Consider the following 19,050-nt stretch of genomic DNA (forward strand, 5'->3'; position numbering starts at 1 on the left):
CAGTGATTGTAATGCCTTTGAACGTCAAGGGGAGATTCTCTCATTGGAAATGGGCATTACCTGGTATTTTTGAGGTGAATGGTGTTTTGATCCCAGATAATGTTCTTACTGGCCAAATAAGATTCCAGTCTGAAATCTGGCTTGGACTATATGATATATAGCAGAGTTAGGCTATTTGGCCAATTGAGTCTGGCTGATATCTTTCTCAATCCATTCTGTCTTATTCCCCCTAATAATCAAGAATCCAGATATTTTTGTCTTAAATACACTCAATGACTTGATCCCTACAGCACTCTGTGGCAATGAGTTACACAGATTCATCACCCTCTGGCTGAAGAAATTTCTCCTTATGTCAGTTCTAATGGGTTGACCTTTCACTCTGAGGCTGTGCTCTCAGGTCCTAGTCTCTCCTACTAGTGGAAAGATCTTCAGGTCTTTCAGTATTCTGTGCATTTCAATGAGATTCCCACCATCCTTCTGAACTCCACCAAATATAGCCAACACAGCTCTCAACCACTACTCATTTGACAAGCCCTTCATCCCAAGATCATTCCTGTAAACCTCCTCTGGACTCTCCCCAATGCCAGTGCATTCTCCCTTAGAAACAGGGTCCAAAATTTCTCACAATATTCCAAATGTGGTCTGACCTGACCCTTATGGAGTCTCAGCAGTACATCTCTGCTCTAGTGTTCCAGTCCTCTTGAAATGAATGTTAACAATCCATTTGTCTTCCTAATGGCCAACTGAACCTTCATGTTAACCTGAAGAGAATCCTGAACTAGGACTCCCACATCCTTTTTTGTTTCAGATCTCCAAAGCCTTTCCCCATTTAGAAAACTGTCTATGTCTCTATTCTTCCTGCCAAAGTGCATCACCTTACACTTTCCCACATTCAGCAGTTGATGCTAGATCAGTTGTTAATTTGAAATCAAGGATAGTTAAATTTATGTTAAGCAAAGGTATTAAGGGATATGGGCCACAGGCAGGTATATGAAGTTAGGCCATAAATCAGCCATGATGTCATTGAACAGCAGAACAGACATGAGGGGCTAAATGGCCTATTCCTGTTCATCTGTTTCTAAAAGATATCATATACATCACAGTTTACATCACAATAACCACTTGTCAATCCAAGCTTGAACATTGGCAAGGTGTTGTTACATAGGGACACAGACTGCTGTAGGGTCTGAAGAATCATAATAGTGCTGAACATTGTGTAGAATCATAAAATCCCTACAGCAAGGGAGAATACCGTTCGACCCATTGAGTCTGAATCACCCCTCCAAAGAGCGTCCCACCCAGTCCCACATCCCTACCTTTTCCCTGTAACCCCACAGTTCCCATGGGTAATCCACCTAACCTGCACATCTTTAGACTGTGGGGAGGTAACTGGAGCACCCTGAGGAAACATACACAGACACAGAGAATGTGAGCAAGCCATAGCTGAGTCAGTGCCATTAGATAGCATGACTTTGCTGATGATTGAGAGTAAACTGCAGGAGCAAGGCCTTCAGCACATCTGTCAGAATTTTGGCAGAGCTCTAGCCTCTGTCCTGTTCAGTGCCTTCAGATGTTTTTGATACCGGGGAAGTGGATCAGGTCAATCTAAAGCGTTTTTATTTCTCTTTTGTAATCAACTTTATTGATGGAAATGATCTCCTTTTTAAATAAACCACTAATTTAATCAATCGATTATGATGGCTATTGACATTTACGTCTAATTGAAAAGAATTCATAATCTCAAGCGCAATATTTGAATTATTAATCAAGTTCACGAATATATTTTAAAAATAAGACATTGAGAGCATGATGTTTTGAATGAAATGTCTACCTTAAACACCAAGGACAGTGCTCCACGTTGCTGGAATATTGATTTATTCGGGATGCCTTGACTGATTGTTATGCTGGTGACTGGACAACGTGCAGACTTGTGATGATGGTCACGGCTTTAATTCTGTCCACTCACCAGCCAGCCGGGACGGGTGGGACAGGCGACCGGAAAAGGACCTGCATTATCACAATCAGCTGCATCTCGCAATTGAACTGTGTGGATCCCATCAATCAGTGAGCATTTTGGGTGTGTCTATTGTAGACCAGAACCACTTTTTCTGACATCTCCTGCACGGGGCTCTCTCACTCAGCTGATTCGTGGGTTTTGTATCTTTCCCTACTCTTCGTATTTGCTTGTTCTCGTCTCTGTTTCAGGTTAGTAACAAATACAAACTCTATGTAAGGCAGGACGGGGGGGATTTAAAATGCCGCGGAATGCGAACATCACATGGGGAGCAATATTTTTTCTAAATGTAGTTGCGCGATAGAAGCAAGTTTTTATGAAGATAGGGAAATATTATGAATTAGTCCTCAATTACAGAAACGTGTCTTGCAGATGTTTACACGCAACTGTTTTCAACACAGCTTAAGTAATTACTTAAACTCTTTTGGGGGGGGAGAGTTGGAGTGTATGGAGGTAGCTTCATTTGCCCACTAGTTATTTTTGTTTTGCTTTCTGGGATTAAGCCGCGCTGGTGGTTGTTGACCAGGCTGTTGGTGCTGGCCGTTCATTCTGTTAACTTCCACGAGCATGTATACCATATATAATTCAAATGGAAGCAGTAAAATAACAACAGTTTTAGTATTGAAATGATGTGATAGATGCTAGTAATGATAGTCACTTTGATCTTGTATGTACACAATCCTTAGTGACATTCTGAAAATAATAATGCAAAGCATCTGCCCTCTCCGCTTCCCCCACAAATGTTTCGATTAATGCGTGAAAGCAGATTTCAGTAATGGTCAGAACAGATGGTAATACCTGATTTTGGGGAAGGGGGTGGAGACATTTGATCCTGAAATGACGGGTAAGAGCTAAAATGGCCTGTTACTAGTTAACTATTTTAGTTTTTTCACTAATCTATTACAATATGATAGGCCACTTAATATTGTCTAACATCAGTGTTGGCATATCCTTGATAATGCCTTCTTGGCCTTTTAAATTTGTATAGTATGCCTGTGTGGACCAAAGCTGTATGATTTAATTGGGAATCATTGGACATCTGGAGCTTGCTTTCTCTCAAGACTGTATGTGCATGTGAATTAGAATCTGATTGGGATCAATAGATTCTGAAACAGTCACCCTCCAATTAAATGCTTGAGTTTGAATAGCTACCTACTTTTTTGAGTTAAATCGCACAGCATTTGAATCTTTTTGAGCATTGGATTCTTTTGTTAAGACTTAAACCTGTGTAAAGCCATGAATGATATCTTGCATTAACATATTTTATCACTTAAGTTTTTGTTTTAGGCCACTGCCACTTTTCTACCTGGGAGAAGGGAGTTGTTGTGGTACATGGATTTTAGCTGTCCTAGGACCAGTGTCCTGAATCTTTTAGAATTAAGAATGTAAACAGATTATGGGTGTGTAGGCATTGGGGGAGGAATGTAGACTTGGAACACAAAGATTTGGCAACCATAATGATACTGAATGTGGGACTATGTACAAACATAAGACAGCATCAGTAAAGAGGGGAGGAGGAAATGTACAAAAGCAAAATTTTAATGGTTATTTACTTGAATCCATGTAATATTTGGAAGAAAATAAATGACATGACTGACAGCTAATCAGTGATTTTGTAACCTTTAAAAGGAGATCAAAGCTGGGAATTAAATATGAGGGCTATCCTTTTTTGTAAAGGACAAATAGGGAGTAAATGGTAGAGGAGCAGCTTTGCTATTATGGGATGGAATGAGTAGGATAGTAGGAAGTGATCTAGGATTGGAAGATTTCAAATCTATATCGGTAGATGTAAGAAATAAGTGGGGGGGGTGGGAGAAAGCACTACAGGAGTAGTCTATAAAGCTCCCTAAGAGTAGCCAAATAGTAAGACAAAGAAGAAATCAGGAGATAGAGGGCACGTGTAAAGTAGGCAGTATGTTAATCATGGGTGACTTAACCTTTTTTATGTATACTTAAAAAATCAAATGGGTAAAAGTAGCCATAAGGGAGCATTCATATTCTCTAGACAGCTTCCTGAAACAATATTTTGTGGATCCAAATGGCAATTAAGCTAATTTAGATGTGGGATGTGTAATGAAGTAAGTTTAATAAGATTCCTTGGAAAAGTGATCATAGCATAGCAGAATTTAGTATTGTGATGGGGGGGCAATGAGTGGGAAGCAACTGTTAAACTCACTAATACAAATGAGCGCAGAGCTATTTGGAGTAGGTTAGAAAGGAGTTTAGCAGTGAAAACAGCTTAGGAAAAATGACATGTTTAAGGAAATAATTCAGCTTTACACTGAAGATTTTTCAGTGAGGAAAGGAGGATTCCAGAAATGGGTTAAGTGTTCCATGGTTAACTGGGAAAGGAAAGGATAGCACCAAACTGCAAGAATTTTTTAAAAATTGACAATATGGCAAAAACTGGTGGTAACCCAAAGGATTAGGCAACTTTTAAAAGAATCAATGCGGATTGGAAGAGGAAAATTTGAGAAACTAAACTGAAGAGAAAATAACAATTTTAAAGGCAGACAGCAAGAGTCTCTTTAAATAAAGAGACCAAAGTAAATGTATCCTCCAAGAATGAGGCTGGGAAAATAATAATGGGAAACCAGGAAATAACAGAATAACTTGATTCTTCATGTTAAAACACAATAATATCATTCTTTTAAAAAAAAACCTAATTCAACAGGGAAAAACAGGCAGAAATAAATACAATAGCTATCACTGGGGGGGGGGGGGGGGGAAAGGAGAAGAGAATACTGGGAATCCAGTAGAGCTGAAGATTGAGGGGTTCCCTGGGCCTGATGGGTGCATCAAAGGATATTTAAAGTAACAACCAAGCCAGTGGATACATTAGCAATAATCTTCAATTGTGGCCAAGTACCAGTGGATTAGAAAATTGCCAATGTATACCTCTTTTTTTTTTCCTTCAAAAAGGAAGGAGATGAGTTTTTTAAAGTCTGTAGGCTAGCAAGCTTAACATCTGTTATTGGGTAAATGTTGGTCTATTGTAAAGGAAATAACAGCCGAGCGTTTTGACTGATTTTATTTCTCTGACCGCATGAAGAGGAAATTGTGCCTGACAAACTTATTAAAATTCTGTTGAGGTAATAAGTTGGAGACAAATGAGAAACAGTGGTTTTAATATATTTGGATTTCTGGAAGGCATTTGATTAAGTACCATGTATTTGACTCTATGATATTTGGAGATGAAGGATTCTAGCATATCAACATGAATAGATGATTGACCAAGTATCAGGGTAAAGGGCATCTTTTTGGGATATAGCTTATACCTAGTGGAGTTAGAGGGATTGGTGCTGTCATTGATTCCTACCATTATTATTCATTAGTGATCTTGGGTGTGGAAAGTTAGCATTATAGCCAAACTTGTGGCTTCATCAAGAATAGATGAGCAGTTAAGTGGTGAGGATGACTGGTTAAGTGAGCAAAACCTTGGCAGATGGAATATAATCTGGGAAAATAAAATTATGCACTTTGGCGGGAAGAATAGAAGAACTGAAGTCCATTTTAGATACAGACTGCAGAAAACTACAAGCAAAATAATTTGAGTCCTTGTGCATATATCACATGAAAAGCCAGTATTCCAGTTCAGTTGATAAGACCAACATTTTTATTTGCCTTTTCATTCAAAGGAATGGAGTATAGAAGTAACAGCTTTGCTAAAACTATACAAGACACTGGTCAGCCCACAGCTGGAATATTGTGAACAGTTTTGGTTCTCTTTTTTTTGAGGTAAAATATTGGCTTTGGAGGCAGTCCAAAGAAGGGTTCACGAGGTGTTCCTGGGTTTTGAAATTTAGAAAAATGAGGCAACCTTTATTGAAACATAAGCTTCTTAGGACACATGACAGAAGTTGTTTTCCCTTGTGATAGAGTTTAGGACAAGAGGGCATAATCTTGCATGAGGGATCCCCCATTTAAAACACAGCTGAGGAGGCATTTCTTGAGGGTAACGGATCTGTGAAATTCTTTGAGAGACCGGGTCACTATGTATATGCAAGCTTGAGAGTAATCAGTAGAGGAATCAAATGCTATAGGGAAAGGGTAGGAAAGTGGAGTTGTGGATCAGATTGGCCATGATCTCGCTGAATGGTGGAGCAGACTTGCTGGGCTGAATGGCCCACTTTGCCTATATGCTATGCTCGAATAATGGTTTTATACTGAATTTAGATTTGATTTCAAGATTATTGGTTCTGTTGCTAGGGTAAGTGTTCATAGTGGAGGTTTTGCAGTAGCCAAATTGTATTAAAAGCATTGAATCTCATTGCTTGCTGATCCAGAAGTGAACAAATGTGTGCTGTTATTTAACAGTTCTACCAGCAAATATTGATCCAACCAGTCAATGCTTGCTTCACAAAGCATGGCCTAGCTAATAATGATTTTCTTGGGTGGATCACTGACACAGTGGTTCTTGGCTTTATGTAATTTTGATAGTGTCAACAAGGGCAGAACAGACTCTTCAGAATCCAGTAGCACATGGGGACAATGTTTAAATGCCTCAAAATTGCCACTAGGTGAAAGTGAGGAGTGTAAATGCTGGAGATCAGGGTGAAGATTAGAGTGGTGCTGGAAAAGCAGAGCAGGTCAGGCAACATCAGAGGAGCAGGAACACTGACGTTTTGGGCAGGAGCCCTTCGCCATTCCTGATGAAGGCTCCTGCCCAAAATGTAGATTTTCCTGCTCCTTGGATGCCGTCTGACCTGTGCTTTTTCAGCACTACTTTAATCTTGACTCAATTCCACTAATCTAATTTTCTCTTGTCAATAGTTTTCCAGAAACAAATGCAACTACATTAAATCAACTGCATTTTGGGAATTGCATTTTGTGGCAGTTTAAAAAGCTGATTTTTTTTTTTGGTGGTTTTTTTCTTTTAGAAAGACAATAACTTTGTAAATATAAAAACAGGAATAGGTCAGTGTTCCTATTCAGACTTTGAATCTTTCCTACTATACTGTGTTAAATCACAGCTGCTCCCTCCTGCAGCTTCATTTACTTGGCATTTGATCCAAATCCCTTGTTACCCTTGTCCAACAGAAATCAATATGAGCTCAACCTGAAATTTCAACTGACCCGGCATTCTTTTAGAGGATTGTTCCAAATTTTCAATATGCTTTGGCAAGCAAGTGATAGAGCTCAGTTATTTAGACTCCAAATATTAAACATTCCACATTGGGCAATAGGAAGAAAATACCCTAGTCTATACCACTGACTTACAGAAATGATTTTGGGATTGTGATGTTGGGATGTCGTTAAGTTTGCTGTAACCTGCCACTCTTTATTCATGGCCTTTTTTGCCTTTAGTGTTGCAATTAAAAATTCTCCACTTAATGTTGCTTTTATAACTGTTTATTTCATGGCCCCAGTGTTTTTTTGAGCTCATGCAATGAATCACTAGTCACCAGCTTTCTTGCTGCCTCTGCACTTTCCTGTGTTCGTACCTAGTCCATTCTTCACATGTTCAGCACCTCCATATTTTTTTGAAAAAAGCAGAAAATGCTGGAAATATTCCAGCAAGTCTGGCAGCATTTGAGGGAGAACAGTTTGTTTCAGGCTGATATTTATCAACCCCTGCTTTTTTTTCATTGCTGATTTGTCCTGTTATGCTTCCTGGAAAAAGTGAGGACTGCAAATGCTGGAGAAGCACAGGTCAGGCAGCATCTGAGGAGCAGGAAAGTTGACATTTTTGGGCATAAGCCCTTCAAAACATACACTCCTGCTCCTCAGATGTTGCCTGACCTACTGTGCTTTTCCAGCACCACTCTTTGCCAATGATTATTGTTTCCTGCCTTAGTACAACCATTCTGTGAACTTACCCTTTTTTTCAGCTTTACACCCAGATTTGTTTCTCATTCTATGGTAATTTTGGTGCCATCTCATTATCCATAACTTATTGAAATGGATTTGTGGTGAATTGCTGGAAATGAAGGTTAATTTATTTCCTTCATTGTACCTATGCATACTTGTACTATTTGACTAGGCCACACCATAAACTATTTGCTATTCTCTTTAAATTGCAAATTCCAGGTTAAATGCATCAATGAGCACTGATGTAACACTTTTGGCTATTCAATTCCAAAGAGAACCTGAAATTTGCTGGCCTCTTTATGACAAAAACATTTCGTATAGATTAAATTCTTTTATGGAAAATTAACTATTTTAAATCTGCAATACTTCTGTTAATATTTGTAAATGGAATTATTAAATTTGCATAATTTTGCAGATGGCCTTCAAGGAATTTTATGGAAAATAGAGCCTTTGTCTAGAACTTGGGTTGATTGCTGTTGGGGCTGAAAGTATTACTACTAAATATAATTTTGCTTTAATGCTACCATCAAAAATATCTGTATTGGACACTGGTTTTGGGTTAATGCTACTTGTTTATCCTGAAGCTTGATTTTACAATGATCTGACTCTAACAATGTGGGCAAGCTTAGATTTTCATCATACTGTGGCCCTGTGGTTTGATGCTGTGCCATGCATGTGTGTGTGTCACCTGCATATGTTCAATATCTAATGTATTGATGTACATTTGTGTGCAGAGGTCTTGTAAATATTAACTCAATGCTTGCATTTCTAGACTTGAGAAATGGCCAATAGAGGACCAAGCTATGGCCTGAGCAGAGAGGTTGAGCAAAAGATTGAACAGAAATATGATTCTGAATTAGAAGAACGGTTAGTGGATTGGATCATTGCACAATGTGGTGGGAATGTGAATCGTCCAGATGCTGGAAAAGTGCACTTTCAGAAGTGGCTGATGAATGGTGCTGTAAGTATATTTTAACTCCTCATTCTTGACTGACTATATTCCCTAAGGAAATCGTCAAAAGTACCAAAGTAGTTAAAATGAGTACCTCCATTGTCACTTTATCAGGGCTGAATAGCATTTGCCACACTTTGGCTCCAGTGCCAGTTACAGGTTTTATAAAAATCACTTGAGAAGTATATTGATGCTAATGTGCTTTAACTAACTATTGTAAAGTGACCCTAGAAGACTTTTATGAATCTCTTTAGTTACTTGGTTCCTGTGGGGTGCAGTGTGAGATAGGTAGGAAGGAAGATAGACAGTTCAGGAGGGCGGTGCTGAGTTGAAAGGTTAGATCTGGGATAAGGGGAGGGGAAATGAGGAAGCTGGTGAAATCGGCATTGATCCCATGTGGTTGGAGGGTCCCAAGGCAAAGATGAGGGGTTCTTCTTCCAGGCATCAGGGTGGCTAGCATTTGGCAGTGGAGGAGGACCAGGACTTCTATAGTACCTGTTTGGAGGAAGTTTTGGGAGGTTGTGTAGATAAATACAAAGAAAATGCTGGAAAAATGACTCTTAAAATCAGTTGCAGTTTGATTTGTCAGTTGTAGCACTGATTGAGTAGCAGGTTATGGTCTCGACTGGCATTTCAAGGTTGGTGGTTTTTATTTTTGAAGGCAAATCCACTTTATTCGCAGTGATAACACTTCATCAGTTAACTCATTGACAGTGTAATTCACTAAACGTTATTCTTGATTTGAAACTTGGAGATTGAAACTGAACAGGAATCACCAATTCCACTCTACTAGAAAGACTGGAAGGGATAAATGTATTTTGTCCTTTAGTTTCCTGGTTTAGGTAGGAGGAAAAGTAGTGTCTCCATAGCTCTGAATGCTAGTTGAGGACTGGATTAGGTTTAGGTGTGATGCCCTTGTTGTTAAGGCACAAACGAGCAGTCTAAATATTGCAATTCCCTATTGGTACAATAAGAATGCCTAAAAGTATTGAAACACTCCTGGGGTCAACTAGTACCCATCGAATAGATTGGATAGGTCTTTATCAAAACTAGAATCGGAAGGAATGTTTTGTGAAGATTGATTCACTTCAAGTTTCTTGACCAAAATGAACTCTTGGGTTCATAAGCCAGTTGCAATGGTAAGGTGAATTTTTTTCTTAAACTGAATTTATAACTTCAAGTCAGTTTAAATTAAAGGGTTGTCCTTTGTTTTGGTGGCTTCTCTGGTTGATGTATAAAAGTATAAATGTTTACTTATTGGTATGATTATGTTTAAAAGAATAAAACATGCATTTTTTGAAATACCATTTTCATAGGTTTTGAATGCCTGGAAGTGTTTTAATGGTCACTAATGGCATACAACAAAATCCCACAAATCGCGATGTGATGCTCAGATAACCTGGATCTCGAACTATTCTCATGGCACCAAATAAAACCTGATCTGCTCATCAAAATAGTGCCAGGATTCTTTTTTAGTCACTTGAGAAATCAGACAAGGACCAACTGTTTAGCTTTTTTAATCAGAAATCTGGCAAATCCAGCAATATGGTGCACTCAATACAATTGCGTTGGGGTTTTCACAAACAAGAACAAATTGCTGTAAATGGTCAGATGTGGCAGCATCTATGAAGAGGAATCCATTAATGTTTTGGGTCCAGTGACCCTTCCTCAGAATATGAGCTGGTTCTCTTTCTTGTTCAAGATGAGCATCTCTGGCTGGGTCAGCATTTGTTGCCCATTCCTAATTGCTTTTGAGCAGGTCGTGACCTGCCTTCTCAAGCCATTCATCCATTTGGTGTAGTCATACCAGCAATGCGATTAGTGAGGGAATTTCCATCACCATTGAAATAATAGTTGCAAGACAAGATGATGCATGGCTTGGAGAATTTGGAGTTAATGTTCCTGTGCACCCATTGTCCTTTTTTTTAAATGCTGAAGTTGCGGTTGTGAGCAATTAAAGTCTACTATATTTTAAAGGAGTATTGAGGGAACTAAAGGGGCAATGTTTTCATGCAAAGGATGGTGTGTGTGGAATGAGCTGCCAGTGGAGGAGGCTGGTGCAATTACAACACTTTAAAAGGCACTTGCATGGGTATATGAATAGGAAGGGTTTAGACAACTGTGGGCTAATGGGGCTAGATTAATTTAGGATATCTGGTTGGCATGGAGGAGTTGGACCAAAGGGTTGTCTTTTTTTGTGCTGTACATCTGGGTCTATGTTCCTCTTTGATAATGGGAAGTGTTTGTGGTCTTGGCTAGTGCAGCAAGGAAGGAAAAGAACAAGTGATGTAAATGTTCTGCATATGTGAAATATGGGCAGATGGTGTTGGCTGAATAGGTGGCATGGCGACGATGGTTAGCACTGCAGTCTCTGTGCCAGGGACCCCAGTTTCCTCCCACAATCCGAAGATGTGCAAGTTGGGTGAATTGGCTATGATTGCCCCTAGTGTCTAGGGGTGTGTAGGTTGGGTGTATTTTTTTAAGGGTAAATGTTAAGTAATAATAGGATAGGGGAATGAGTCTGGGTGAGTTACTCTTCAGAGGGTCAATGTGAACTTGTTGGCCTAATGGCCTGTTTCCACACTGTAGGGATTCTATATAAACATCTCCATTAACAACGCAGGAACCTGCCAGGCATTTGACTGCACTCGTGTATCTTCTTGGAAGGGTGGTGCAATGGCTCAGTGATGACCACTGGCTCAGTGCCAGGGATTTGGGTTCAAATCCTACCTTGGGTGACTGTGGTTTGCACATTCTCCCTATGTCTTATGTGGGTTTCCTCTGGGTGCTCTGGTTTCCTCTCATGGTCCAAAGATGTGCAGGTTGATGAATTGGTGCTGCTAAATTGCTCATAGTGTTAGGTGTGTTTGTCAGCAGGAAATGGGTCTGGGTGTGTTACTCTTTGGAGCGTCGGTGTGGACTTGTTGGGCTGAATGGCCTGTTTCCACACTCTAGGTAATCTAATCTGAGGCGCAGGATAAGGTGTCAGAGGGAACAGTCCCTATTGAATGGGAGGTGGGTGGAAGGAAGGGGCAGAAGAAAACACTTCGCAAAAATTGTGGTAAATCTGCTAAATTTAAGGTTGGAGAGTAGCTAGAACTGGGGAAATCCTTTTTGTTCTGCGAGATTAAGGTTAATGCAGAAGGAAGAACAAAGATGTGCCTGTTTTTAAAGGGTCATCAGCCACAGTAAAAGACAAAGGTGTGATCTTCATTGTGGGGTGTAAAAGAGCATCTTGACATGAAGACAAAGCATGGGAATGCATGCAACAGAAACTGTGCAAGGGTTTTACCTTCTGCCAATGTGGTGATGAGGAGCAGTAACTGGAGGAATCAACAACCTTTGCTCTGATTATTTGTTAACATCAGAAATGGAGATAGTCTGCAGAGGGAAGAGTTGAGTGGAACATGAAAAGTGAGAAGGGTGACAAATGGAAGCAAAGAGTATAGGTAAATGCAGCAAATAACATGGATACTGTTGTTAATCTACTGAAAAAGGTGAAGGGTGGGGACCTGAATAGAATTGAAACAATGTCAGAAAAGGCAAGCATTAAGGATCCATGTGGGTCCCCAACACACTTATTTGGAAGCTGTAAGTGTCACCAAGTGTTGTACAGTACTTGGATTTTAAAGTTGGTGTCTCTGCTGTAAGGAGATCCATGTTTCTATCATTGCCTTATGAATTTGAAAGAAACCATCTGACTTGCATGGAGCCCACTAATTAATATCTAGTTTTTGGGCAAGCTCACATTGAAAATGGTATTTGTCATTTTAGCACATCTACGCAGCTGTATTTTCTTTGCCTTAAATTCCCATTTTATTAAGGAACTAAACTTTGCTCTCTGTGGACATAGTTATTCATTAGCAATGGAAAGAACTAAGTAAAATGCTTTAATGTTCTTCACTGAAATTTAGTTCATATTTTTATATTGTTTTCTCTCTTAGCTATTATGTAAAGTTATAAATAGCCTTTATCCAAAAGATGAAGAGCCAATTAAAAAAGTTCAGGAATCCAAAATGGCCTTTAAACAGATGGAACAGATTTCTCAATTCCTGAAGGCTGCTGAAGCTTATGGTGTTGCAACAATGGATATCTTCCAGACTGTAGACTTGTGGGAAGGTAGTATTAATAATTCATTAGTTTCAAATGTTTAACTCTAAAATAACTATGTATTTATTGTCTTTTGGGGAGGAAACCAGAAATGACTTGGGTAGGTTGATTTGAAATTTTCTCCTTTAAAAAGGAGTGAATATTAAGTGGAATGGTGGCTATGTCTTTAGTTTTTTGTCTAATTGCTTCAGTTAAAATGATCACTTTAATCAATAGCCAATGGAATACTGCCAAAACCTCAATGCTGTACAAAGGAGTTGCATTTGTTTTTAATCTGCCATTTATACAGATTTTTAATTTTAAATTTATTCAACCAGTATTGTGGCTTTCTATTTTTTTTTCCCATGGGGTGGAAAGTTCATTGTGACAGTTAACGTTTTGAATCTTAATTCTAAAATGGCATTTGCCTTTACTGCTAATTGAATGTGGTAGAGGAAGGGAAGTTCAAGAATATCCAATGTTCCTATTATTTGGGTCTAAGTTTTTACTTGAAATGACTTGCAAACAGCACCTAATCATTTTGTTAGTGAATTCCAATGAAAAGTCCTATTATGCTTTAGTTGGCTACAATGACATTGGCATGTCTCTGGTACCAGTTTTTCCAACATTCCAGCACACACTCTTGTGCATTCTAAAGAGGAAGAAAAACTAAGTTAAAACCTTTGAAGGTGACAATTGGAATGGTGAATGTCTTAATGGTTCCAATTTTTCTCTAGCATTTCATAATCACAGAATCATACAGTACAGAAGAGGGTCTTTGGCTCATCAAAACTGTACTAACAAATGTACTACAACCTGCAGTAGTCCAGAATGTTAGACACTTTAGATGCTCCTCCAAATACATTTTAAGTTCCATGGTTTCCTGCCTCAAATTATTATCCCAGGCAGTGCATTCCATATTCCCATCATCATCTGGAAACAAAAAAGTTTTCATCTGATCTCCTCTTCTAAACCTCTTAACTTTCACCTTATTTAAAGTTATCATCTTCTCCTCTCCCTCCCTCCACCACCTCCCCCCCCCCCCCCCCCAAAAAAATTACTGACCCTTTGACTAAGGTGAAAAGCTGCTTTCTGCTCTCCTTGCAGCCATTGAGCTTGTGGGTGGGCTTTTGCCAATTCCCTGACTACTTGGCCCAATCTGTTATGTGCCACATTTTGTATGCCTATAAGTAGTAAATTTTGATTTTGATCATTTTACAATTGAAAATGATGACCCAACATGCTTAATTACATTTCCCTTGGCTAGATTTGAACATAATGAACAAACTGCTTGTTTGAAAACATTTTGGAAGCCATAAAGTTGAAATGGAAAGAATGCTAAGTGTAGTTTAAAAAGAAATAATTTTAAACTGGGCACTTGTAAATTATCTTTCAGTGTTATGCACATTCTGACTTAAAAGACTAATGTTTTAGTCCAAAATACGTATCCTGATGCCTTTGCACTTGTTTGGAATTTCAATTCCGTTAAGCTCCATAACCTAAAAAGGTGTTTTCTTTCTCTCCCATAGGAAAGGATTTGGCTGCAGTTCAAAGAACTCTAATGGCTTTAGGTAGTGTAGCAGTTACGAAAGACGATGGATATTATCATGGTGACCCTAACTGGTTCCATAAGTAAGTATTTTAGTATTCTAAATTAACTTAATGGCTTAGATTTTAAACTTAGTTTCACTAACTTGCTAACATCTAATTTGTTTTCTTTTGCTTGCAATCGAGCTTAATATTTTGTACACTGGCTGTTACATAATTGATCTAATGTTCCTTCCTTGCATCCTCCCTCCCCATCAGTGATTCTGTTTCTGATTCAAAATGCTAATCCACACCCTCGACTATCTTCACTATTCTCCTGTAACCTTAACTTGTGGTGTTTAGTTCTCAGTCCTGACCATCCTGCAGCCATGTCTCTGTAATGGCTACTATGTCTGCTTCCAATTTCAATCTGTCTGCAGCAAATTAACTTGTTCCATGCACTCTATTGTATAAATAACTCTAATTTTGGCTAAACTCTCTCTATCTTGTCCTTCAGCATCTTACTATTTCTTCCTCCTGTCTTTACTTTTTATTGTTCATCTTTGTTTATTAAACTGGCCTTGCTTGCTCATCCTATTAATGTCTGTCTACCTTCTCACATGTTAACCTCTTGCTCAGGTTCCCAGCTGCTTCCATGCCAGGGTTTAAAACTTCCTGAGTAGCAATGCCAAACATCTCTGCAGGTTAACCGTGCCTTTTTTCTTTTTACTAAAAGCCCATCCTTTGGCTCCAGATATCTGAAACCGTCCATCCTACACTACTCAGCCACCTATCCAGTTGTACTATGTTCCTCTTTCTGGCCTCGCTGATATGTGGCATAGGGCGTAATCCTGAGATTACAATTCTAGAGGTCCTGTTTGACCCTGCCACCAAGGAGGAAGCACATGCTCTAGTCCTGTTTGCCGCTAGAGAAACTCTGATCTGTGCCCCTGAATATAGAATCCCAGACTCAGTGCTCGCCTGTACTTTTAACTCTTTTCTGTATAGCAGGGCCAGCTGTGGTGCCACTGTTCTGACTGCTGCTATCCCCATTCTGAGTTTATTTAATGAAACAGCAACCAAAATGGTCAACTGGTTTGAGGGGAAGAGCCACAGGTGACTCCTGGCAGTCACTCATCTTTTTGAACCTTTTGGTGTGAGGTTCGATTTCTGATTTCCTGCAACTCACAGGAGAATCATACTACCCCCTGAACTGCCATTTCTAATCTGTCATTTACATAAATGATTTGGATGCTAGCATAAGACTTAGTTAGTAAGTTTGCAGATGACACCAAAGTGGAGGTGTAGTGGACAGTGAAGAAGGTTACCTCAGATTACAACAGAATCTTGATCAGATGGGCTGAGAAGTGGCAGATGGAGTTTAATTCAGATAAATGTGATGTGCTGCATTTTGGGAAAGTAAATCTTAGCAGGACTTACACACTTAATGGTAAAGTCCTAAGGAGTGTTGCTGAACAAAGACCTTGGAATGCAGGTTCATAGCTCCTTGAAAGTGGAGTCGCAGGTAGATAGGATAGTGAAGAAGGTGTTTGGTATGCTTTCCTTTATTGGTTAGTGTATTGAGTACAGGAGTTGGGATGTCATGTTGCGGCTGTACAGGACATTGGTTAGGCCACTGTTGGAATATTGCATGCAATTCTGATCTCCTTCCTATCGGAAAGATGTTGTGAAACTTGAAAGGGTTCAGAAAAGATTTACAGGGTTGGAGGATTTGAGGGAGAGGCTGTACAGGCTAGGGCTGTTTTGCCTGGAGCGTTGGAGGCTGAGGGGTAACCTTGGAGGTTTACAAAATTGAGGGGCATAGATAGGATAAATACAATCTTTTCCCTGGGGTGGGAGAGTTCAGAACTAAAGGGTATAGGGTGAGAGGGGAAATGAGACCTATGGGGCAACTTTTTCAGAGGGTGGTATGTGTATGGAATGAGCTGCCAGAGGAAGTGGAGGCTGGTACAATTGCAACATTTAAAAGGCATTTGGATGGGTATATGAATAGAAGGGTTGGAGGGATATAGGCTGGTGCTAGCAGGTGGGATTAGATTGGGTTAGGATATCCGGTCAGCATGGATAGGTTGGACCGAAGGGTCTGTTTCCCTGCTGTACATCTGACTCTAACCCTTTAGTGACTACTGGATTTGAAAACAAACTTGAACAAATCTTGACTAAAGAAACTCATTATTACTGGTCAAATGAGAGGCTTGCTAAATATATTCTCCTCCAAACAGCAGTCCAAGTACTCTGCTGTGCACAACAGTCAAGTTTCCACCACTCTAAAAATGTAAGACCCTGAGAATTTTAAAAAAAGGAAAATTACCTGACTAATGCTCACCAATCAAGGGCCCTCCTGTGAAGCATGTCACTTTTGCACTCATGATGTCACCTGCAGCTCCTTTAAAGATTCTTGCATGATCTTCTGTCACGGTGAGTGAGCTGACTTCTCCCAAATTCCCCTCGGTCACTTCTCTCTGCCCCCTGCCACATTGAAAATGCTTTGCTCATTCATGATACACAAATGTTCCATTCAACACATAGAATGGTGTTGCTTTTTTTTTTCTTGTATTCTTTGCCGAGTGTATAGTAATTACTACTCCTTTCTAACAGGAAAGCTCAGGGTAACAAGCGAGCATTTTCTGATGAACAGCTACGAAAGGGGCAAAGTGTTATAGGTTTGCAGATGGGAAGCAACAAAGGAGCCTCCCAGTCTGGTATGACTGGTTATGGCACACCTCGTCAGATCATGTGAACCACCATCCTGTGTTGGGAAGCATCAAAGCAAATGGACTGTATGCTTAAAACTGAATCTTTAGCAGAATTTAACTGCCGCCTCCTGAAGCATCACAAGCAAGATGTTTCTGCTTCAATTGTGGGTTTTTCTTTTTAAAGGATTACTCTGGCTGTGTTTAAAAGAAACCATTTAAATTTGCAGTATTAATCAGTTGTTTTCACCAATCTAATCTAACCTGACCAAGACCTGTTCTAAAGTTTACCTGTTACTGACAGAGGGTGGTGAGGAAATTAATTTTTTGGGAGCATTTGAAGTTCAGTATGGTCTTCACCATTCTCTTGATCTGCAATTGGTAGTTTACAGAAACTTACCATGCTACACCTTGGTCAAGTGTTATGTTACTGTGAAGCCCAGTTTAGTAATTTTACTGGATATTAAGTATCAACTGGATATTCAATTAGTCTTCAGTGGGGACTTGAGCAACTGACTAAGCGTTGTCTGAATCCTCCTGATTCAATCAGGATAACAGGACTGGCAAGTTTTAATGGCTGAGCGGTTAAATGCAAGAATAGTATTTTTCTGGAGCTGTTCTGCTTTTGGCTTCATGAAGTAAATGATGACTGGGAATGGGCACATTTGGAAGAAGTGATGTCTGAAATGTAACTGAGCCTACACTATGTACTGATTATGTTAAATGTCATGTAATTTAGCCCCTCTAATTATATAAATATTCTTCTGGTATTAACTCCATTTTATCTCTTGTACACAAGGGTGTTAACTAATTTTTCCAACTCCTATTTACACTTAAACCCTACCAGTAAATGCAGTTATGTTTTATCTTTGCATTGTACACTATCATGTTTTCCCACAAATTGAATTTTTAATGTTTTCAGATGGGCATCGGAGTTAAACAGCTGATTTTACTATTCAGATTCCTGGGTCTTGCAGAAATCAGTCACAAATATTTTTATTCCCTTCTGAGCTAAATCACAAAACTTGTCCTAGAACTTTTGCTTTGACATTAAGAGGCAGCACATCCATGAATGTAACCAATAAACATTGTTGGAAATTAATTGTTTGAACTTGTCAATGTAAAATTGATCCTTGTATTTATTGCAAATTGTCATGAACTACTAAATTTGATATCCAATACATTTCATTGCTTCAGTTAAATTCAATGCTAGCCTACAATTAGCATAGTGAGTCAGCATTGCTGTGAATATTTTGGGTTGGATATTTGTATTTAACAATTTAAGCTTTTATTCCCCTGCTGAACTGCCAATGTTACCATGTCTAATCGGAAAAATATCAACCTGTCTAATGTAGGCCCTCCTTTGAATTTTCACTAGAAGCTTAATTTCAGGAGTTTTTAGACATGAATCAGCATAATAAGTTGTATGTGTGACATGACATGCCTGGAGATTTTTCAAATTTAATGTTATAACCAGAGCTGCTGCTGTTTGTATTTCTTGCAAAGCTCTCAACCATACACCAACTTTACAAGTGTAATCCATTGTCTAGGAGATACAATAAGTGTTCACCGTCTAATTTTGAGAAATTAAGTCTCCCATGTCTGAAAAGGTCTGTTAGCAAATGTGATGCCAGAAATGTTAATGAAATAAAACCATTTTTATGTTACAACTATGGTGTTAGAGCTTTGAAGATGGATTAGTATGGTTATGTAATGGCAAAGATAAAGTGCAAAGATTGAATGAAGTAAAAATTTCTGAATTGCTAACTGCTTCTAATGGGCACAAATGTTTCTGGACAAATGGATATGTGAGGTCACTGAAGATGATCAAAGAAAACAAAACTGTTGAGCAGATAATTCTATTTGCCTAACTTGCAGTTTGATAACTTTCTGGAAGCTGAGCAGTTCATGTTTTTAGATCATTCAAATAGGATTAACTGGAT

The 19,050-nt window shown here is 39.1% G+C and overlaps 1 protein-coding gene across 1 annotated transcript; it reads left to right on the forward strand.

The window, feature by feature from the left end:
* The first annotated feature begins 1,969 nt into the window (after nucleotides 1-1,969).
* On the forward strand, nucleotides 1,970-18,777 carry LOC140486343 (transgelin-3-like). Its single transcript, XM_072585344.1, has 5 exons — nucleotides 1,970-2,205; nucleotides 8,598-8,786; nucleotides 12,722-12,896; nucleotides 14,396-14,498; nucleotides 17,013-18,777. Exons 2-5 carry the CDS (start codon nucleotides 8,607-8,609, stop codon nucleotides 17,152-17,154), a joined length of 600 nt encoding a protein of 199 aa, XP_072441445.1. The 5' UTR covers nucleotides 1,970-2,205; nucleotides 8,598-8,606; the 3' UTR covers nucleotides 17,155-18,777.
* The last annotated feature ends 273 nt before the right edge of the window (nucleotides 18,778-19,050 follow it).

The sequence above is a fragment of the Chiloscyllium punctatum genome, chromosome 15 (genome assembly GCF_047496795.1).
Source record: "Chiloscyllium punctatum isolate Juve2018m chromosome 15, sChiPun1.3, whole genome shotgun sequence".
Lineage (NCBI taxonomy): Eukaryota > Metazoa > Chordata > Chondrichthyes > Orectolobiformes > Hemiscylliidae > Chiloscyllium > Chiloscyllium punctatum.